Consider the following 24,381-nt stretch of genomic DNA (forward strand, 5'->3'; position numbering starts at 1 on the left):
GATATAAAAATAAAAGAAAAAGATTGATAGCCAGGAATACTGATGCAATGTTAAAAGCTTTAAAATGTCAACCAAATTTAGGGCAATTTGATCTGGCTAGTGACTGTTTAGATTGAAAAAAATGTTTCTAAAATATAAATATATAACTCAGTTAGTTTTTTAATTCTCTTAAATTAATCTGCAACGTATTATTGTACGTTTAGTTTTATCTGAAAATGATTTATATATCTATTTATACAATATATATATATAGTACCGTAATAACTAATCGTACTTGAAAATGCACGTTGAAATGAATGACTCTTACTAAGAATATCAACGTCATATCATATCTTGATATCGTCGTTTGTCTTATCGGGATTCATCGTTAATTCGAGCTTATTCTCGCGAACAACAATGTCAGTAACCAAGTTGCTACAACCGCAGTCATGCTGATTATATTCTGCCTGGCGTTGATAGCTTCCGCCTCGTGCCTCAAGTTTAGAATAGTCGATGGTACACCTACAACCATTACTAAGCACCCATATCAGGTCAGTTTACGGTTGAAATGTCTTCTCACGATTGTCATATGATTGAGCAATTGCATGAAATTATTATAATTGAGAGTATCCTGCAGATTTTTTACCTGAAATTTTTTTTTTAAATTATTTTCAATAGGTCTCTATTCATTATAAGGATAAACTTACATGTGGAGGTTCTATAATTAACGAGCGATGGATTTTGACCGCGGCACATTGCGTCTATGGGTATACGTGAATTTCTTATTCTTGATTTCTTTGCTGTCTCTTAAAATTAAGTTAAGATTAGATAGCGTAACTTATGTAAGTCTCAGAAATCATTAGCGCTTCAAGAGCGTTTGATTAAATGTATCATTTTAGCGAGAAGACGTTATCGGTCTTCAAAGTGCGTGTTGGAAGTACGTATTACGACAAAGGAGGTATTCTAATCAAAGATATCGTCTCGATCATTTGTCATAAGAAGTATCGTCCGCTAACTTATGATTATGACGTGGCTTTAATTAAAGTACGTAGCTAATTATGATTTATTTCGTACATTTTCTTTGCTAGACAGATTAGATGAAAAAAGACTTTTTTTTTAGTTATCTACTCCTTTAACATTTGGAGAATATATAAAACCTATCCTTCTTGCGTTGCCATTAATGAACATTACAACTGGTACTCAGGCAATCGTTACAGGCTGGGGAAAAACATCGGTAAGTCCTTTTCTGGTCTGTCTCGATTCTCCACACTCTCGTATCAGTGTCAAGATTTATTGCCACTAAGATGCTTAGTCGATGGTGATGTTCAACGAGGTTGTTTAGCTGTGTGCAAATGTTAAGATTCGTTTGCCGAGCGCTTGACGTAGTTTCGGTTGATCGTTGCGACAAATGTTGACGGAATCTTCGGTGAACGGATGGATGGATGTTCGTAAACGTTTGGCAGCTCATAGTATATAGGCGTGCTACGAATTTCAGACAAATGGTGCGAGTTCAGAAGTATTACGAACTGTGACAATATCGGTCACTGATCAAGAAAAGTGTCGGAAGGTCTATGCTCGTAATCGGTTAGTGACTTCCAATATGATCTGCGCCGGCGATAACAAAGGTGACACCTGTCAGGTACGTTTTCAATGCCTATTTTTTTATCTGTCAGCGATTCCATGACGGATATTCACAATCCTCTGATTAGACAATCTTCTCGCATTTTTTAAACATGTATCGTGGATGTGAAATGGAATATATTTAATTCTTTTTCGAGAAAACAAATAAGCTATATATGCTCTATATGTTATAAACTAGCGATATGCAGTCTTTTTTTAAGGGCTAATAAGAGCTAAATAGGTAAAATATTTTCGGTCCTCTAATATTTATTTTGTTTGCATAAAATAGAAAGTGTAATACAAATGATTTTATATTTTCCTTTATGAGCTGGCGAGCTATAAAAAGTTTACAGGACTATACGTGACTCGTGGGCCGCTCACATTATTGTTATCAACGATATAATTTACTATTTAATTTATATCACATTACATTATTATATTAGCACACAAAAATACATATATAATTTCTGTTAATAACTCAATTTATTTTTTAATAACATTAGAATTTAATATTTTGGAAAAAATACAACTAACATCTTCGGAACACGTTAAAATGATCTTGTTCTATTTTTAATCCACGCGACTTTTTGGAAATTGATTTCTGTCACGCAGAAGTGAAAAAAAAAGTTTATTTGTCCATGACGCAGGGAGATTCCGGAGGTGCACTCGTTGGCTACAACGGGCTCCAAATTGGGATCGTGTCCTGGGGCGCTCAGGAATGTGCGAGTGTTGGATTTCCAGGAGTGTATACGCGAGTACCTGCCATACGGCAGTGGGTAACCGAGCAGGCGAACGTGTAGCAGAATTAATTTTTCTCCTCTCTCTGAATGTTTTCCAAGATAGGAAAGAGATGCAGCGTACCGTTGAAAAAAATATTTACTTCTGTTTAACCGTATAAAAACTAGACGGCATTACGAAAAAATACTACCTAAAAATTGTATAATGAAGCGACAGCTATATACAGAAGAGGGATTTTACAATAATAATAATTCTAAAACGGAAATTGTAAGTGAAATTTTAATAAATTCTCAATTGTTTTACGTTTTCCCTTTCCATGAATAAACGTAGATATTATTCTTGTATGTTTACTTGCATCAAAACTTAAGCTTGTGTAAGCTATATTGTTTTCAATTTCTACACCGAAAGGACAGTTTTTCTAAAGTACTTACAAATTTAACTAGATACAGATCTGAAAATAAATTTGTTGGATTATCAAAAATTTATATAGAAAGTTTAAGCGTTGATGACAATGCAGCAAAAAATTTTAACATTTTAACAACCAGTTTGAGCGTTCTACATAATTATTTTCCTAATTCAAACAAAATTATTTTTAGATCTGATATCTAGTTAAATTTTTAGATATATATATTTTAGGTACAACATACTTATAATACAACATATTTAAGAAAATATTAATTGTTAAATACTATTAGTTAAAAATAATTTTATTAAATCTGAATTTGCTATATCTAATATATAAATTATTTCACTGCCATTTTGTGTGTGATACTTATTAGTGATACATACTTTATTTTACGTTAACAACAAATCAAATTTGCCTTAGTAACAAATTCTACGAGCATTTCGACGAACAAATTTACTCAATAGGATTTTTCAGTTTTCGAACCAAGTTTTATTGCAATATCAAATAATTGTTTATCGCAACAAAGTTTGATTGCTTTCACGATTTGAATGTACATACAATAGAGTGGTTGTGGCAACGAAGTCCTTTTTATTACGTATATTGACGGATATCGCACTTAAAGTATCTCAACGGACCACAGCTTTCAGGGAAACAAATAAACACGAAATGTACAAACATTGACCTTGCCCGAGTTTCGCCCAAAGTTTAAAGTACCATTGAAAACCAGGATCGATTTTAATTAATAACAACTTGTATTGCGATTAATCGAGATTTGTGCAAACTTGGCGTAGCTGTTTATAATTGCGCGGGTCTAATCACCAGGAATTTTCGAGGATTGTGTCGTCTCTGCGCTAAAACAGGTATAATCAGTTCTAAGGTGGTGACATGTAATTTTGCACAATGCAATAAATATTATCTTGCTGCCCTTTACACTCGCCTCGACGTAATCGTTCGTCACGCAAGATTATTAATTTCAGCGTCGACTCGGAACGGTGCTCTAGGTTTCGCTGCCACCACCATCGTGGTGGCATTGAATAAACGGTTTTGCAGCCCCAGCACAGGTGGCTGACTCGTAAAGGGTAGCACAAACAGTCGATGCCCACGTCCGCTTTACCTACGTACGTACCGGGTGTCGCCGTAAAGAGGGACATTGCTGTTGTACGTGACATCGGATGATCGTTGCCTCTCGTCCTATAAAGAGCGTCATGCCGAAATCGTGTCGAGGTGTCGCAGCGTGTTCGCGCCAGAACGTCCGGTTCTGGCCGTTAAGAATCGTGGCAGACGTGGCATACTAATATGGCACGATATTATAACGATCGATATTCCCGCGGATATCAGAATCCTGTTGTCTGGCTACGGCGCGACACGTCTCTGCCTATGTTGTTTCGAGAGCGCGAATATATCCAGAATTTCTGATAACGATGAATTATACGTGGAAACGTTGCTAACCCTGAAACGCCGTATCCGCCTCCAAGTCCGCGAAGTTTACTGGTTTGAATAAACTCGCGAGACTCACCGACGGTTCCTTCGTCGTGGCGAAGTGTGCGTTTATCTTGCTTCTTGAATTTCTCGTTTAAAAAGAGCTGACTTTCTAAAAAGAATATCGCTCTTCGGCTTGAGCGTCTCTTGTAATGATTACGTTTAATTACTTGCCTGGTGAAACCGTTTAATTATTTTTCGATCTGCTCGTATCGGATGGCCGTACAATAAAGCCTGGTAAGCTTTAGTTTCAACGTTCGTCTTCAGTATTTTGTTCTAGTACGATTGGTCCCAACGGACGATCGCGACGACAAACAAGTGGAATCTAGGTCGAATTCTTGGAAGCTGGATGATCGGAAATTTCTCTCGCGCTTGGAAAAAATTAATAGTGGCATCAATTAATCCGGATGTCAGAATAAAGAAGCGCAGAGAGAGAGAGAGAGAGAGAGAGAGAGAGAGAGAGAGAGAGATCCAACAAAAAGTTCAGCGACGGAAATTTTCACGGTACTAGTGCGACTCATGCTTTTATTCTCGTTCATCCATAACGATCGGATCATATCCATGATATATCTGTAGAAAAACACGTAATAATACGTGAATATTTAAATTCTGAAATGTAATGAAGTAAAAAATTGAAAAGAAAAATTCATGCGTAAATAAAATTAATGCTGTCACTCCAGACAATTAAGATTAATAATTAAGGGGATCCTAAAGCCGTTTGTATTACCGACTAAATTATATAATTTTTTTTGTATAACAAATACATTTTTTCTCTTTCACAGATTCGAGAATCCTTTTAAGGATTAAAGTATACGCATTAATATGTGTTTGTGAGATGGAATTTATGCCGAGAATGAAAATTTCGAAACTGATACATTTTTTACCATTTCTTAGTGTGCAACATGGCGTTTCAAACTATCAAATCGCGACAACATTTGCTTGATATGAAAGCAACCTGTACTTATGAAATAATAATCCACAAATATGTAATTTGCACGAACAAATAACGAGTTCTTAGAATTAGACTTAGACGCGACGAATTTGTTATACGAAAATTGACACGAACGTGTGACTACGTGTATTAAAGATTGCGTGAGATATTGGCATGGTATATAAAGACATGTCGATGCGTTAGAAAAATAGTAGACTTTTGATGATTTTGTCGGAGTTTTGGTTTTACTTTAGGAAAAAATTCCCCTTAAATGAAACATTACAATGTGTGTTCACAATAATAAATAAAATTATATTTAAAATTGTTTAAGAAATAAATAAAAGTACGAATATGTATGTACGTATATAATATCAAATATAAACAATGTTCGAAATTCTATATTTTTTGTTATTATTGCTTAAATAAGTACTCATTGTTTACAATGTAAAACAATTATTTATTTTCTTATTAATAAATTATTATATTGCTTTATTTTTGTTATATAATATTAATTGTTTTATATTCGTACTTGTAATAAATATAATAATTATAACAATACAGCTTTGTGTAACCATACATTTTAAAATAACAACAATACATAATAATAAAGCATATTTTTATTTCTGAGCATTCACGTAGAACATTCTAACGATCCTTTCAGGCATGAAAGATCCTTTTCAGCTCTTGTTTCATGTCAAAGTTAAATTCGCGTACGCTAGTTAGTAGTTTATGATACCATTGCATTGAAACATTAATCCGAATATTGGCCTGTTAGAGACCGATCAATCAAAGATCCACTGGGGAGAAGGTGAAAAGCATTGTCCAGTATCTGTATCATGTAAGTATATCGAATAGGCGATTGTTGATGAATCCAAGTCCCAACAAAGGGATTTCTAAACTATGTCGCAATGACAATTGTGTATGTGTGTGTGTGTGTGTGCGACAATAGTAGTATAGAGAGATTTAGTTATAGACTAGTATAACTGTCTAGATTGGACTGCAATTTGCACAGGAATTTTATATAGCATTCCATAGCACGTGCATATAAATACGCTGTTACAAAAACTCAATAACAAGAGTAACTCTTATGTTATGAGTTTCTGTAGTGGCGCGGAATGATCGCAATCGTTCACTGAGAGATATAAATGTTTCTGTTTTTGATTAGTAATTGTAACCGACAAACACTTGAGTAAATATAAATCTAAAAATTAAGCAAATTATTATTGGATACAAAAAATTGGATACAAATTATTGATAACTTTGATCATGTTAAAGGAATGTTATTATAAAATCAGTAATTGCAATATTAGGATAATTCGCGTAATATGATTACACGAGAAATTTTTGTCGAATTGAAACAATAATCTGTTAATGTTGCGTTCACGTTTTCGTCTCATGACAGTATTTATAAATACTGTGCAATATTCAATGATTCCAAAAATCGGAACCGTATCCATTTCAATAATCCATTCGTTGAATTTTTATGCGATTAAAATTGTTATACTTTTATGAGTCACGCAAGTTTTAATAATTTTTAAACTTTTTAAAATAATATTTAATTAGTCATAACATTATTTATTTATTTCAAACTAAACTTAAGAGTAAATACCTACTAACTAGATATACATATATAAATGTAGACAGAAAAAACGATATTTCTATTAATTTTCATAATTTTTTAGATAATTGAGGTTGTCAGTTACTCTAAATTAGAGACAAATTTTTTAAGCTTTAAACATTTTATGGCTAAATTTAACTTCTCTTTAAAATAACTCTCGTTATACTTTCTTTTTATTGCCCTTCATTCATCTGAATAATTCTTGCAATTATAGGAGAGAATTATGACATTTTGTAAAATCATTTCAAACATGATCTGCATAAAGTTCATCGAAGAAGATGATTAAATGATAATTTTTTGTCCACTGAGGTAAAAATAATAAATGCTGAATAGTGGGGATGGGACGGAGGACAAGCAAGTGTACGAAGCGTATCTACAAGAGCGAGAAGCTTCCATTTTTTTTCTCTTCGTTGTATAGTTTTTGTTAGCGAGCTGGCTTCGAGACGATGAAGCGGATGGTGGAAGAAAAAAAGAAAGAAAGAGAAAGAGAAAAATGTTGCACAGAAATCCGTTCATGAAAAAATATTAATCTTTGCACACAGATGAAAAGTATCGCTTGCCGTGGTACTTTTATTTCTTATGCCGTTACGCAGACAGTTTTAAATATCGAGCAGTCGCGATCGAAAATTGGCGAGCTTTCTGACGGCGATATTTTTCTCCGCACGGGTTAACGGAAGAAACAGTAATATATCGCGACGACTCCTATCGATTTTTGTACTTATAGCGAATATTATAAAGGAAACTCGAGATATATAATTATATCCCTTGGAAATACTTTTCTAATAATACAGAATCGATTAGAATTACTACATGAATATATAAAGGACTGTTCTGAATTTTTATTTTATGAATAAAATAAACATTTGCGTTTTTTTTTTAGGATGGCAATTTATTAGGACGAGTGTTTAACAAGAATAATGTTTTTGAAAAGTAAAAAGTCGGTTTTCAATCGCATTAGGAATGTTAAGATATATATTTATCGAGGTACTGCACAGAAAATTTATGAGAAAATCGGAATAAGTGAGTTCAGATCTTTTCCATTTAAGAAGAAATTAAAAAAATATTTTTCGCAATAATTTTAATCCAGTTTTTTAAATTTGGGAAATCTGGGGGGATTATTAATATTTCAGATTGATTGAAAGTCCGACAACCATATCGACACGCAATTATAATTTCTGAAAGTAATTCATTTATATGAATACATATAATAGTTCAACATCTTAACATTCAGACCGTAGTGGCGCTTCGTATTTAAAGTAATGTATTATAAATTATTTCTAATCACATATTTGATAAAAAGGCAATGCAATAATACAATTTTTTTTAACTTGGTAATATAATTATTATCGGATAGTAAATTTCATATCATTTTTTTATCTCAATAAATATCCCGCAGAGGTAGATTAAAAATATGTGTCATTAATTCTTTAATGGTCGTTAAAAGGGTTTTTAATCGCTGCTTAATTCCACACAATCGAACTCTCAACGGGACGGAAATGAACTGCTAGTATGAATTTGTATAAACTTTTAATCCCTTCCATTAATTGGCACTCGATGAAATATCGATGGTAAATTAACGGCCATCTGCGGCGCAAACGTATCGTACATCGGAAGTTTCGGTTTCGAAACATGATAATTAAGTTTAAGCGTGGCACTTGAAATCGGAAATACGAGACGTATGGGACGTTCGTCACTAGCGCTTAAATTAAATGGCATGCTCGAGATACTGTATTCATGGACTTTATCAATGAGCGAATACGCGGCAGATCGAAATAATTGATTGCTAGCCCGTTGCTATATTAAATCTTTATGAATATGCATCAAGTATTGACGAAATCTCGTAATGTTTGAGTTCTAACAGTTGTCTATTTGTGCTCGAACGGTTACTTTCTCGTCCTCAGATAGCGAGAGAGAGAGAGAGAGAGAGAGAGAGAGAGAGAGAGAGAGAGAGAGAGAGAGAGAGAGAGAGAGAGAGAGAGAGAGAGAGAGAGAGAGAGATATGCATATCATGTGATTTGCAATATCATGACTGTGTAAAACGAAATATCGTATTTCAGTTTATTCATAACTGCTATGATAGGGGATGGAAAATTTAATCAAGGATATTCAGTTATCAGAAATTAAGCGTCAGAGATATCGCAGGTTAGTCAGTATATTTATGACGACTTGCAGAATTTATTAATAAGAAAAGTACGATATGTTATAATTTATACATAATTAATTGCAAGTGAACATGTTAATCGTATGTATATACTGCCTTATTTATAAAAGATGCCAGTTTTCGTTAAGATCCAAGATAAGTAACTGCTGACACGAGTATAGACATCAGGATGTATCCTGGTTTCGCAACCTAATCCATAGGATAGAATGCCAATCAGCATCTGCTCCGACACTAGAGGCGCACCTAGATCACCCTGTAGACAGTAATATCATGATAGTTATAATCGCTGGAAGCTTTACTCGCGCTAATTGCTAAGGAACCGAAGCGCTATATGATGGATTACAGCACTGGTGTAGCACACAACATCTTGATATGTTCTTTTAAAATTTTAATCCTTTCTCTCTTTTTCTTTTTAAAAATAATACTTCATATGTGTGTGTGTGTGTGTGTGTGTGTGTGTGTGTGTGTGTATGTGTGAGGCTTTTGTTTTATAATTTTTAACAGCTGCAACAAAAAGCCTCAAGAGTTGTATATAAATCTTTACAAAATCCCTACCGAATCTGAACCTTCGCTACATAAATTTATTTTAAATATAATAAGGTACGTTCTACAAAAACATTGTGTCCACATACGAGAGACTTTCGTGCTCCGCGGTCGAATCTTCGAACATGATCGCATATAGTCACGTCGCGAAATAACGGGAATTTTTCTAACGCCCGGCGCGAGTCTCTTCGCATTTCGCTTGCGGTGCTTCGGCGTCTCGTGGAAATTGCGTTCTCGAGTCAAGTGCTGCATTGTTCACCGATCTGGTGCATCCGACACCTGAACCAGCCGCGCGTGTACTTGCGGAAAGACTATTGACTCCATTGATGTAATTGTACACTCGTGGCCATGGCACAATTGGAATTCGACTACCATCGACTGCTCTTAATTTACGCGCCTCGCATTTTCCACATATCGCTGTTCCTCGCGAAATCATTACGAGATTGCGCTTAGATTCACATATCGATATTGGTGCTCGAAATTACTCGAAAATCTCAATAATCTCAATCGATTTCAGCTGATAATATTCGTAATAATAGATGAACCATTATTAATGTAATTGTAAATCATTTCTCATTATTTATCCTCCATTATATTGTATATCATGATAGAAATAGAATATTAGCTCAATTAACGAGCGAGAGATGAGTATTAGTTTTTTTAAATAATTCTAAATAAATTTGTTAATTAATAAATATGACATTCGTTCCAAATAGTCGAGGAGTTTTAAGTTTGAATCCTGGATGGGATAATATATTTTGCAATAAATTCTTAACAGGTTTTTAACATTAGTTGCATCGTTATCAAATTGATGATCAATTTAATTGTGATATTATTTTAGTTTTAGTTTATATGATTGCGTTTTAAGTCCGATAGTAAATGTTTTATAATGCATTCATGTAACTGAAAGATGTATTTAGAATTTTTAATACAATATTACACTATTAATTAACACTAAAATCTAGCCTTGACCATATTGGTCCTTTCCTTATTTATTTAATTGATAAATATTATCGAGGATCACATTTATTAATTGACGAATAAATTGAGAATTGTTTATATAAAAAAACTTACATCTTGATGCGCATTAAAGGAATAATCACTGGGATATTTTTATATATTAGCGACAAAAGTGTAAATTGTTGTAAAATGTTTTAAATGGATATTGTTCAATATATTTTTTTTTTAATAACTATTTTTTAAGTACTCAGTTCCATCGAAAACCCGCAATAAAAAAACAGCATGTTAATTAAAACTTTCATTTTTTTAGAAACACTACAATATCATAATAAGCTGCTTAACGTATTCCTTCCATTTAATATTTGTTTGGTTTCTCTACTTGCTTTTTTTAAAAAATTGTAATTAATTCTATATCTATAATGTCCTCAAGCACTAATAAATTGGAAAACGATTAATATACAATATGTTATTAATAATAGTAATTTTAATTAGGATATTTTTTTTAAATACTAAAAGTGTGCGAATCGAGCATTTATGAGATCGAATCAAATCAAATTGAATCGAAATTAAAATTCTTGCTTCCAATTGAATCAAATAAAATTTTCCCGGATTTACATTAAAATAAAGGAAATAAAATAATCAAATTTGAAATCGAATCACCGATAATTTGAAATTTGATTTTATTCGGTTTCGAATTTCTCAGATTCGAAAATGAACAGCTTCAAAATGAATCGAATCGAATCCATTATGATTTAATTCGAACTTTTCGCCTCTAAAAATAATCTAGTTGATCGTAAAAAAAAAAAATCAGGTCACTATTCTCGGATTAATTGGTTTAAAACCTTATTATATTATTATTATTATTATTATTATTATCTATATTCTCGATTAAAAGGACATTTCGCAATAATTTTGGTATGTCGCACAGTATTTTTTGTCAGATTCACTGCGCTTGACACACGAGAGCGTGCACCCGGTTGAATAGCACGTAGATGATGCATATACACTGTGCACGCGTGCCAAGTGTCGTGACATGCGACGACGAGGTCGAGGCACCTCTTGTCGGTGTCGTCGACGCTCTCTCTAGTGTCGTCCACAGTTTGTCGCGGGTTTCATACACGCGAGCCCTTCACGGATCACCGCGCCCGTTTCTCGAGCCGAGTTGCGTCGCGTCACTTTCGTCTTATATGTTTATCTTACCTGACACCTTTCCGACGGGCGAGTCGCGTTAGCGCACAACATATCCTCAGACAGCGGCTTGTAGCTCGGCATCATCGCCTCGCACGTACGTTGATTTACGATCGCCACAGCGGCCGCCGCGAGCTGAGCTCCGCTTCGGCTGGTCCCCTGGAAATTTGGCACAGCTCGCACGTTTTTACGACACGTTTCTCGTTATTGCGATCTCGTCGCAGCAAAACGGGGAGAGGAGAGGAAAGAGGGGGAGGAAGGGGTTACGAATGTTTTGCGACGAGTGTTTCGTAACGATTTACTTTTTGGTACCGACGTGACTTTGAATAACATCGTGTGCGAGTGCCAACCGGTTGGCGGGAAGTTGCAGAAAGTTTACATATCCAAGTTCCTGTAAAAATGCCTATACGCTCGTTGTAAAAATCTCGTTCCAAGGGAAGTTGCTAACTCCAGGAGAAGCGTTTCACCGCGGAAGAACGACGGAATCACGCGTTCTCCAAGTGTCGTGGCACCTGGATACTTCGTCAAACGATAAGAAATATGGTATTTTCGAGCAAACGATTGTGAAAATTCCAAAATAGACTAAAGCTACGCGTCTCACTCGAATATTTACCCGAGTTCGTTTCCAGCCAGTCACGACACAATGGGACCCATCCTGGAGTTTTTCATTTTCCGGCAGTCCGATAGGAAGCAACTTTTCTCCAAACTCTGCAGGACTCTTTAGCTACAAGTTTGATAAATGTGACAACTTTGCATAGGCGCGCATGCGATAAACCAATAAAACACGGGCGCGTAAGATGTTTGTTCAATAAATGGAGATACGTACCTTCATCAATGCTATATCGTTGAGGTATTCATACTTATCAAAATTTTCGTGCACCTCAATTTTGTTTATTTCTAATACATCGCCATCCTTGCAAGTATAAGAGGAACGCACGCGTACGGATACTATCGATGATTTTACTCTAGGATATATTAATAAACATTTTAATGAAATGTATCAATATTTTATTAATCGACATGTTAACAAAAGTGACATATTAAAGTATATATATATATATTAGGTGTTGGAATTAATTCGTAGCGTTTTACAAGTGATGGGAAGTACTTTCATTAATGTATTTTTTAATGCTCATGTGAAATAAATAACATTCTTTCATTAAAAAACGCTACGAATTAATTCCAACACCTAATAATATATATATACACAAGGCGTCCGGTAAGTTTTAATAAAGCACTCGTATACAGATAGAGCGAACTAAACTGACAATGAATTGAAAGTCCTCTACCATTTTGCAATTTTCACGATAGTGGACGAGACATTAATTTTTAAAGATTATCGAATAAAAGCGAATGAATAAGCGAAAATCGACGCTTAAGACATCTTTAAGATTTGTTTTAGACTTCTTTATATTAGGTGTTGGAATTAATTCGTAGCGTTTTTAATGAAAGAATGTTATTTATTTCACATGAGCATTAAAAAATACATTAATGAAAGTACTTCCCATCACTTGTAAAACGCTACGAATTAATTCCAACACCTAATAAAATATCTTAAAGATATTTCTTAAAGAACTTTTAAAGGTATTTAAAAATTTAAAAGGTATTTAAAAAGGTATTTAAAATCTTAAAATTATTTCATATGTCAATTTTAGACATTTTGCTCATTGGATTTTTCTAAAGAAAAATTACGAAAATTGCAAGATGATAGAGGACTTTTCAACTCAGTTTAGTTCGCTCTATCTAATACACACGAGCGTTTTGTCAAAACTTATCGGACTCTGTAAAGAATGATTTTCTTAAAATTATTTAAAAATTATTTAGCTAAATACAGAATTGAAAATAATTTTAACTTGAAAATAATACTAAGAGTGAATATAAAATTTGTTTGTTGCATTGTTCATTATGCTTTACTTCCCTACATAATTATAATATTTTCATGGACAAAATTGTTTTCAATCTAGCCAGTATCCAGCCAATTTTTTAAATATCTTAGCAAAATCGTCCTTTTTCTGTATAAAACGTAACTACTATAAAATCTGAAAGTTCAAAAATATAAAACATATTGTCAATTATCATATTGCATACATCAAAACTAAAAAATATTAATATTTCTAAATCCTAAGATAAAGTCAGCTTTATAAAGTCAGCTTTAAATTCATGAAGGAATCTTTTAAAGTCAAAGTCATAGTTTCCAAGAGGAACGTTTCCTGTATACTATTACTTTTGCAGTAGCACGTACCTAAAAACACAGGATGCCGCGGTCATAATCCACGATTCATGTATGAACGCGCCGCTGCAAACGTGTAGTCCGGCTATCTGGATCGATACCTGTATTGGAATAACGAATTCTATCTGAAATCCGATTTATTTGAAAATAATAGCGGCTTACAGTCACCGTGCTGTACTGACTACCGATTAAAGCCACATGTGAATGGCATATAGTTTTATTTGCCGGTGGAACGCACGGTAGATACTACAAGCTATCGCAAATGGAAAAAAAAAAGAAATGAGTTTCTCTCACATGGTACGGATAATCCTCGATGACCACATATTCGTGCTTTTCGGTATTAACAGCTGTAATCACAATTTATGTAAAACAATTCAGTGTGAAAAGTGCGGATACGTAACAAAATTTGACTCACTGTATACTAAAACTGTTAAAAATACGCAGAATAATAACATGAGTTTTTGGAACATTTTTTAACTAATTAGCCACGAATAATAATTCTTGCATGAAGCGATTGTGTCACAGAATGATTCGCGAATGGAAACTTATTTTCTGTCCATCATAAATTTTTAGTATCGCATTATCTAAAATGTTCATGTTCAAATTTATAACAAATCGTTATCAGGGAATATAAAAGAATACCGCGCGATTAATTTGGAATTGTTACATTAGAAGCGTAATTTAATTCTGGGATAATGTTTGTGTGTCAAACTAATTGGTACACACATCCACATAACATATGCATAAGTGATACCTTATCGATCGACCAATAATGATATAACCATGTTAGATTATGATAGCTAATTAAACTTCTAGTGTGGAGGGAGAGAGGGAGGGAGGGAGGAAGGCGAGGATAGGGGGAGAGGGGAGCAGAAGGGGGAGGGGAAGAGAAAGAAGAACTATATAAAATGTACTTTATGCTTTCCAACAATATCTTTATTTTTACGTCGTTTAATTAAAACATTTGAGCTTATTAGGTATTTACAACATCAATACTAATATCGTTAGTTTATTTTCTTCATTATATTGTTTGTTTTAATTTATACTTTTTAATACTTTTTAATATTAATGAGAGATTATAATTATAACGATTTTGTATCGTTTATTTCTTTCTCCTAACTACTTTGATCTTGAAACTCGCAATCTCGTTTGTATTAATTTTTATAAACAATATTACATAAAATCTCTATAAGATTCTTGTCTCACACAAATGTTATCCTGCTCTTTTACTGAGTAGCCACACTCGATGTTCTATCATCTACAAATTGAGACGCATAACAAAGAGCATAATTGTCAAAGCTCAAATACCACTGATCCATCTGATCCACCACAGAAGGTCCGCAACATTTGTATAAACACCGGGATAAAGCAGCTCAGCGCATTTGTATCTCCAGGATACAATTCCGTAGAGAATATCATCCGCCGTAAGAGGCCCGTCTGAATCGCTTTCACACGTATCTTGGCCACCATGCATGTAACATCGCCATTGCACAAATCATTCGATCGGTGATGCGGCGGATATATTTATATATACCTTGACACGTTTTTTTGCTCGCAATTGGAAGCGATACTGTCATTAACTTGATAATTTTCCACTTTCCTAAAATAGAAATTATTTTATAATTTCCGTAAATTGAATTGATTGAATTAACACATATCGACCATTTTGATTACTCTAATGCGCCTTAAGGACGTTCTCCGATTATATTGTGCTCAATCTAATGAGCATATAAGTTCTCACCATTACGAAAATTTTTATGAAAATTTATTTCACTTTTATAGTATAAGATATTCCATAAGTGTGTTTTTATCCAAATTTTTTATACAATATAAAGTGCCTCCCGTCTTCGCTACTGCCGGTCGAAAAAATAGTGACTTTACTTACTTTGCTACTTACTTTGCTCAGTGATTTCTTGAAAATGAATACCAGAAGCCATTTCAGACAAATTTCATATTATTTATTTCCTTGTGATATCAAGTTTATGTCTTGTTTCAAAAAATTGTTAAGAAAAACTTTTTTACAGTGAATAAAAAGATTATTTTTAAATAAGCTTTAGATAGGGATCTTATGTGTATAATATATAATACATATATATGTGTATATATGTGTGTATATGTATATATATTATATATATGTATATATGTGTATTATATATGTATATATGTATATATGTATACATGTATATATAATATATATATATTTTAAACTTCAACTTTGAAATGGAATATTTCGATTTTTAATTCCGCCCCGGGTATTGAGTTTTAAAGCACATATATATGTCAGGACACTAAAACAAGCTTATTCTATAAGTTTCAGAAAAATATAAAGAAAATGGATTTTTTTGGAGAACATCCTTAATAAAGCATGTTAAAATTATCGATATGGCCATATAATTATAGCATATAATGCATAATGATTCCACTCCAATCTACCTCGTGAAATATAGATACCAACACCTAGAGACTATATATAGAACGGAGTCGATATCGGTTATCAGATATCAGCATCGAGGAATTAGCGGAGAATATGCTATGAAAGTTGTAGTTTTGCGCCAGATCGGAAAGGGAAGTCTATGGATGAAGTAATTTAACAATGGCGCAGTAATTTAATACCTTTAATATAGCCGCAACGTAATTTAGTATCATTACAAATAGGACGCAGGGGATATCGATTTTTTTTTTTTTTTTTGATCGTACACTGAATACTGTGGTACGATTTCCGATACGGAATAGCGCTCCTGTGAAATCTTCGAGTCGTGCTTGGTCGACTGGGCGAAATTTGCTATTATTTAGCTCCATTTGTTTTCCGCAACGTTCAAATAATGAGTCTATTCCCCGTGCACTTACCTCCACCGCGCCCCATCCGGTAACGTTCACCATAACACCATCCGTGAGTTCCTTTTTCGGAAGCTTCACTGGCTGCACCCTACCGTTAAATACGATTTCGCCGTCGATCTGAAATGAAATTTTCAGAGTGTGTGAGAACTACCGATGTTGTTATTGTCAGCTGGCGCAGAGTCGTTAACGAGCAAAAACAGAGAGATCGGGGCGAGCAAGCAAAAGAGAAGAAGAAAGAGATAGAGGTCGATGTTACTTTGAGAAGGGTAATATCGTAATCGATCGTCAGGAAATTGTAGGCGAGATGTTGAACGGTCTTTTTAACTGGATAAAAGACGCCCTCCTCGTATTTGTCGTTACTTCCTGCGTGAAGTCTGTAAACGCTCACCGACAAACTGGAACAGAATGTATATGTTAGTATATGAAAATATCATGATATAAGCGCACGTTATGCAGCTACGTTATGATAAAATTTACGGATCATTTATGAGAAGATGCTCTACTAGATAGGTGATTTCACAAACGTGTCTACGATTTTCCACAAGACTCTTCTTTGTCTATACTTCAAATTTTCGATATTTAACTACTTGTGTTTGTTAAATTCAATGTTGACCATTTCTGAACTAGTCAGATATCCGACTTTTTTCTATATAATTAAGTTCTTCAATTTATTACTGGATTTTTGCGATATTTAATTAATTAATTATGTACTTCATTTCATTTTCTGTATGACGGTTTTTATTATCATGCTTTATAAGTTGTATGAATTTTAATGTTAGCAATAAATTTTATGCACTGAGGATGGTCCAGAACGAGAGTCGAAACGTTTATATTTTTATATGAGAATATATGACTCAATTCTTTTTTTTTGTTGTCTGTTATAGGTACTTTATATTATATTGGCTACTTATAGGAACTTTATATTCTTTGCATTTATATAGGTACTTACAGGTACTTTATATTCTTTTGATTTATATTTTTTAGAGCCTAAATTTATTCCTATTGTACAATTTTCAACTTGTATAATTTTAACACGACGATTCGGGACGTGAACTTGAAGCGGTGGAACTTCCACTTTAAATAATAATTATTCTGCTACAGATAGGAGTTATATTCAGTATATAAAAGCGTAAAATGGATTGTAGAATTTCCCAGGAAAGATTTCTCTGTTTCTGAGTTTTAACTAATCGTACCGTCTCATTATCAGAGCCGTATTTACTTTCTTCCTAATTAGGCATTCACGAATTGGATACTCAAAAACAGACACGCTTGAAAAATTGCATTATTATGGAAATTTATGATAAAGTTTATAATTTTATCTTCCTCTATCCGAATTTGTATACTGTTGAAATATGCAAGAAGAAAGTAAATACGTGCGATAATGATGCTGAGATTATATTTGGCATTTAATGAGGAGTATTAAAGTATTAAAAAATTAGTTGGAAGACGTTTCAAAGATAAGGATAAATGTAATTAGCTTAAACGTCTTATGAAGATTTAAGTGTTGCCTTGTAATGAGATAATGTGTAATCTAAGGGGGAAAGAAATATATATGTATATACCTGACACAATGAACTGCCGTGACAACCATTTATTGCTGATGATGACGGCTTCACAAGTGTGCCGCGAACCTCGCTGGAGGCTCAATTGATAAGGATATTGCTTTATGTCAGTTACCGTACCTCTTGTGATTCGAGGGTCAAGAATGATAGCCGGTCGCACCAGAAAGGATGCTGTAATATTAAATCTGATGAGGGAATTTGTCTTGGGTCACGCCTCAGCAAAAAAGTTGACCTCACAATGCGGTGAATACATAAATCACGCGAAGATTTGGTTGACTTTATTACACGCGACTGTATAGCCTCTTAAACTTTCCTCTCCGGAACGCGTGAGATAATAAAAAATACGGCTAAAGAAGTTCTGTTGTAACTTGTACTGATTTGACTTTATCGTGCTGTATTATTCATTGCGGAGATTTAAATGTTAGATAAGTTGTGTTGTTTACGTTATATATGAAGCTTAACTCTTTCTAAATATAAATCTTCTATAAATATAACATTTAATATGTAAATTTACAATTTATAATATATAATATATAGGTAATCCTATTTATTAATTAATATAAATCAATTTTCTTTGAAATGATTGATAATATAAAAAAATGTTTTAGATAACAGTGGAACAGTTTCGACGTATTGAATGCATTTTGTCACATTTTTTCTGAATCTAAAAAAGATATGATCACCTCCACTTTTTTATATGTGAGTGATCTTCTATTTTTTTAGCGCATTCACCTAGACAAAAAAATGTAATCAAAATACGTCCTCCTGAAACCATTCGACAAAAAGAACATATTTTTAACATAAACAAACTCATTTTTGTCATTTTCGTTTTATCATTAAAAAAATCATTCTTTTTGAATTGTAACAATTTTGATAATTTTTTTTTAAATTTGTTTTTTTTAGACGTGACGATTTTGGCAAAATTTTTTTATGAAGTTAGTTCGCCTTTTAGTTTACTTTTGATTTATAGTTCTATAGAATAATGTTCATCTAACTCTTTCATAATAATAACTTAAAAGTTACGTTTTTTAAGTTATATAACTTTTTTAAAGTAAAGAAGCGACATATGATTTGTAAATTTATTTTATAATAATATACATATATTGTAAGATTAGAATTTAAAAAAAAATAATGTGAAAGTGACTTTCGAAAATGTATAATAAAATACAAAACAAAAGGGCTAATGAGAGTTCTGGTGCGTAAATAAAACAGTGCGTATAAATAATTCAAAATCGGTAATATCAATATTTTTTTTTACTCATCGATACTTCTGGCAAATAGGAAGTAAGAAATAAAACTTCGTAACATCTTACTAACATACAGGTGTACTAATAAGTTATACATATAATCATTGGCTTTTATATTGCAATCAGGTTTCTCACATCCGACGAAAACTTCTTATCTTATGTCGACGCAAAACACATTTTATTCGAGCATTGCGTGAAACAACATAAATGTTAAAGAACGTCATGCAGGAACATAGATAATGAAATATTCTCTTCATAAAATCGCTATATTATTATAATATAAGAAAAACTCATATATATTCGCTATAGTAATAATTCAGGCGATAAGATATTTTTGTGTGTATACATATGCTCTATATGTGTATATATATATATATATGTATAAATAAACAGAAATATAAAACTGTATCATTTCTTGTGATAGATAGAATTGATTAAATTGAATAGAAAGATCTTTTATGATTCTGTGCAGATTAATTAATTTCTTGTAATTGTTGATAACAAAATTTTTGAAAACTTTTTTGGTTGTTATTATTATCAGACACCCTATATATATGAATCCGTATGATTCAACGGGAAAAGACAGCTCAACGTTATGCATTATTTGCAGTTCTTAGAAGCGCGCCTCTCTGAATGCTGAGTGCTTATATTCGTTGCTAAATTCTGCTACGCAAATTTCATCTTGGTTTGCAGATATTTATTAATTAATTTTTTATTAATTATTGAGGAAATTGCAAGATGTAGAGATCTTTTTTATTTAATTTAATTCTACCAGTTTATGAAAGAAAATACGATTTTTACTACACATTCCCTATATACATATATGTATGCACATGCTTTTATATTTTTTTATTATACTTTTTATTTCATTTGTACCGTTTTATTTTATTTTGTACATGGTAAATAATTTTTAGAAATCCGAGTGACATAATCCGGACAGCATTAAAATATACGCGTTAATTAAGTATAGAAATGTTTGTGCAAATGCTTGATCGAGTTGATAAAAATATCTTGCAAAAATCGTGCAATACAGTTGAGTGAAGTTTTATAACTTGCTAAAGCGAAATGTAGACCATAATTAAAGCCAGTAGATAAAAAGTACTTACTTTGATAACACATTTGTTTTATTCATCAGTAAAATATCATATACATCTATATGTTTTTTTAGAACAATATAATTATGCTGTATAACGAGTTTTAATTTATTTTTTAATTTAACGTTTTTTATTATTTTATATATATATATATATATATATATATATATACATATATAAATTTTATGAATATAAATTTATATATGTATACATCTTTTATGCTAAATTTTATCGTTAACGTTTATATAAATATTGCTTCGATAAAAAACCAGCTAAGAAAATTCCATTCAAAAAGATTGGTTTAGTTTGATATTTCTCGTTGCTGAAATTTTAACACATTATTGATTGACGACTAATTAATTGAAAATTCGCGATTTCAATTAAAGCTTCTCTTCTATATGTATCTTTCATATCTATTTCAATTAAGCATTTGGAATTCGAATATGGACTGTAGCGATTTTCAATATATCGGTTATGAAATTCTAATAATTCCATAGGTTCACTGAGCCAGGAACATATCATTTTCATACTTATCTATCATTGATTCGGTAGAAATTTTGATCTCTCTCTCTCTCTCTCTCTCTCTCTATCGTTTGTTAATTAATCGCTTATTTATAGACGATTGTATAATAAAATAATACAAATTTTAATATTCGAATAATATGATATAATAATGAAATATTATCATCAATTTTGTCTTTAGAAGCAAATATATACGAAAACTAATGAAATTTAAACTTTAAATACTTTAATTATTGAAAATTTCCATGGAATTTTATTCGAAAGATTTGAGAATTAATTTTTTTTAAAGTTACACATTGTATAAAATAAAAAAGAATATGTATTCCTAATACACATTTTTTTTGAAAACATATTAATAAAACATATTAAGAATACATATTCTTTTTTATTTTACAAAATGTAACTTTAAAAAAAATTAATTCTCAAATCTTTCTCTATCTCTTTATCTTGATTATGTTTCCTCTTTTTTTAATAAATTATTACTTATGTGGTATATATATATATATATATATATATATATAAAAGCCTTTTTTGAGTGTCAATCCTCCTGACAGCCTCTCTGGAAACTGATTGATGGTTAAAACTCAAATTTCCTATCCAATCTATCAATACTATCTCCGGATATAATCGATGTCTACTTATACGCGATATTTTGAGAATTGTTATAATATGAGAGGTAAAGAGAGTGGTGCAGCAAGCAGTGCCTAGCGACACCGTCAGCGACTGCTGTCTGACGATTAACATATAAATCAAACTTCTGACGGCAAGCCAGCTCCTCCTCGCGCTCGAATTTGTTCCCGGATTCTCTCGTTATCCCTGGATGCGTGTGCGCCGCCATCTTGTATACTATTCTCTCTCTCCCTCTCTTTTTCGAAAATTCATTGAAGAAATGTGCGAATGTTTAAAAAATGAAAATCATCGAGGATGTATTTTCTGCGCAGCCGAATAATCAGCACCGATGGACTGAAGATGATATTCACATTAGTGCCAATAGTTAGATTATTTTTTCGAAACGATCATCTCGTGAACTAGGCAAATATAAATTTTCAGCACATAAATATGGAAAGAAACTTTCGAATGTAAAGCACGAAATTACGTTTCAGTAACTTCAAATTCCAAATATATGCGTTGAATATTTGCAGAGAAATAATTTGTAGAGAAATAATTTGCAGACAAATACTCGTCTTTGGCAACAACGTATAATTAAATTTAACCTTCCAGAACTGATGCCGGGTCTGTTGAATCCACTCAATCAATTCTTCATATCTGCAAATTATTAGGTGCATTCAGCGAACACAACGGTCGAATGAGCGTTTATTGCTATTGATATATTTTTCTAGATTTATTGTGGATCTACTTCAATCAGGCAATAATTACTGAACGCTCACTCAATAGTTGTGTTCGCTAAATGCATCCATTGTTATTAAAATAAATTTAATATTTATTCTTTTCTATACGAATTATATTTATACGTCATTTTGGTTTCTTAAAATTAATTTGTGCCTTTTAGTCAATATAAATTAAATGAGTCTCGCAGACTTATCGTCAAAATCAGTTAATAGAATTTGGCATCAGCATCGAAAGGTTAAAAGGAATCAAAAGTAATACAAGATATGTGTGTATGAGATCTCCATTTACTTTGTATAGTTCTTCAGATTAATTGACTATTATAATAATAATTACAATAATTACAATAATAGCAATTACAATAATTTAATGATTTAATTATAACGACTTAATGATTTATGTTTTCATTTGTGATATGTATATGCAACTGCCACTGCGTGTTTTCGAGGACCAGTTCCATTTGGCAAGAAGCCTACGGGCGTAATTTGGAAGGAAGAAACCCAACATCCTCTTGTCTCTCCAGTACATTTCGTTCCGAAGCCGTGATGAGTAGCCAAGGCGGAACGAGTCTTGGGTGCCGTAAGTCTGTCACGCAGGACTAACGAGACCCATCCTGAGAGGATTCACTGTCTGGACATCCGTACTGTAGCGTACTTTCTCCTTTGCCTGCTCTCTTATTCTTTCCGTTTTCCTTTACGTACCAAGCGTCGTGCATACGTCCAAGACGATTACTGCACACCCGGGACGTGCGTTGCAATGGCGTATGCAATTTCCACACTCTCGCCGCTCGCAATTTATCAGCGGCGAGAGTCGACCGCGGAAACGCACTAGAAGACGGAAGATTGAGAAACGAGGATGTATCCCACCGAGGACATGCGTCTTGCCGTTTCTTCACGCCAAAATAACAAAGAAAGAAGGATGAGAATTGGCTTTCCCGTGAGATGCAGCCATTGCGTTTTCGACGGTAATCGTGAGTGCAGTCCGATGGAGAAAATATTGCGAGATATTTGAAAGATAGCGAAGGAGTGATCGGCGAAATGAGATAAACACTTCAGAAACAGTTTTCGATTGTTGTTCAACGTGAACAATGAACTTTAGAACAATTTCGCGACTCTTCAACTTACGCTCGAGGTTGTTGCAATTTTTGTCTATAAAGCGGGATATATTACGTCAACGCAACGAATCTCGTTTCGCTACGCACCGACGGTATATCCACGTGCGATGCTGGCGCGTACCAATTAACAATTAGCGATTTTGATAACGAGCTGTAGCATAATTCGAATTAGCTCTAATCGAGTAATTCCGCGCTCCGCCGGAATGCACTTTCCATGCCCTCGTATTCGCCCCGTTGCTTAGCCGCTTTAAAGCCGCACCTGTACGTACGTCAGCCACATAATTGGCTTTCGCGATCGTGCCGAAGTACTTGAAGGCGCGAGGATTACCAGGAACCTGATTGCGCGAGAGCTTTGTGCGGCAATTTGGATTTTCCGTCGTTCCTCGCCCGTCGCCTTCGTCGTCTTTGCCATTCTCGTCGCTTCCACGGAGCTTGTGCGTCTTACCCTACGAGTAGATAGAAAAGCATTTGAAAGAGCCGGAAGTCGACAAACTAAAACGTTTTTCTTGATAGGATACGCCGAGTTTATGGTCCCTCTTTAGCTCACAATCAATAAAGCGAGCACTTAATGGAGATCGAAGAATTCTTGTACAATTTGACATCATTTGGTAACGTTTAATAAATTATATAGATTATAACCGCGCTTAATCGTATAGATGGTAATAATATAAAGATAAGATAAATTTTAAATCTCACCTCAAATTTGAAATCATACATTTTAAAGATTTACGTTTTAAATGTAGGAAAACAATACAAAGACGTAAAAAAATTGTATACAATCGCAATAAAAAGAAATAGATTTTA

General features: G+C 33.2%; 2 protein-coding genes and 1 pseudogene across 3 annotated transcripts; 1 reads left to right on the forward strand and 2 right to left on the reverse strand.

Annotated features, from left to right (window-relative positions):
- Positions 1-226: 226 nt before the first annotated feature.
- Positions 227-5,463, forward strand: LOC105149045 (trypsin-7). Of its 2 annotated transcripts, XR_015548280.1 has the most exons (7): positions 227-530; positions 658-746; positions 879-1,023; positions 1,100-1,213; positions 1,475-1,618; positions 2,247-4,726; positions 5,005-5,463. XR_015548280.1 is itself a non-coding variant. In XM_011061181.2 (6 exons), exons 1-6 carry the CDS (start codon positions 429-431, stop codon positions 2,397-2,399), a joined length of 747 nt encoding a protein of 248 aa, XP_011059483.1. In that variant the 5' UTR covers positions 227-428; the 3' UTR covers positions 2,400-5,463. The 2 variants fall into 2 exon arrangements, 1 of the variants encoding a protein (XP_011059483.1); XM_011061181.2 differs by having other exon boundaries at positions 2,247-5,463.
- A 3,463-nt stretch (positions 5,464-8,926) lies between these two features.
- LOC105149044 (trypsin-3) lies at positions 8,927-14,440 on the reverse strand. Its single transcript, XM_011061180.2, has 7 exons — positions 14,269-14,440; positions 14,148-14,200; positions 13,866-13,954; positions 12,450-12,588; positions 12,237-12,347; positions 11,636-11,782; positions 8,927-9,185 (listed from the first exon to the last, which is right to left on the reverse strand). The coding sequence occupies exons 1-7, from the start codon at positions 14,321-14,323 to the stop codon at positions 9,030-9,032; spliced, it is 750 nt and encodes a 249-aa protein (XP_011059482.1). The 5' UTR covers positions 14,324-14,440; the 3' UTR covers positions 8,927-9,029.
- Positions 14,441-14,746: 306 nt separating this feature from the next.
- On the reverse strand, positions 14,747-18,461 carry LOC147906657 (trypsin-1-like; annotated as a pseudogene).
- Between the last annotated feature and the right edge of the window lie 5,920 nt (positions 18,462-24,381).

The sequence above is a fragment of the Acromyrmex echinatior genome, chromosome 19, assembly GCF_024713525.1.
Source record: "Acromyrmex echinatior isolate Ae372 chromosome 19, ASM2471352v2, whole genome shotgun sequence".
In the NCBI taxonomy this organism is placed as follows: domain Eukaryota; kingdom Metazoa; phylum Arthropoda; class Insecta; order Hymenoptera; family Formicidae; genus Acromyrmex; species Acromyrmex echinatior.

Coding starts and splice junctions, on each gene's coding strand:
- LOC105149045 (XM_011061181.2), top strand. CDS start 429: ATGCTGATTATATTCTGCCTGGCGTTGATAGCTTCCGCCTCGTGCCTC. Junction 531..657: donor TTACTAAGCACCCATATCAG/GTCAGTTTACGG, acceptor TATTTTCAATAG/GTCTCTATTCATTATAAGGA. Junction 747..878: donor GCGGCACATTGCGTCTATGG/GTATACGTGAAT, acceptor GTATCATTTTAG/CGAGAAGACGTTATCGGTCT.
- LOC105149044 (XM_011061180.2), bottom strand. CDS start 14,323: ATGTTCCAAAAACTCATGTTATTATTCTGCGTATTTTTAACAGTTTTA. Junction 12,589..13,865: donor GCGGCATCCTGTGTTTTTAG/GTACGTGCTACT, acceptor AATATATCCTAG/AGTAAAATCATCGATAGTAT. Junction 11,783..12,236: donor CTGGCTGGAAACGAACTCGG/GTAAATATTCGA, acceptor CCAAATTTCCAG/GGGACCAGCCGAAGCGGAGC.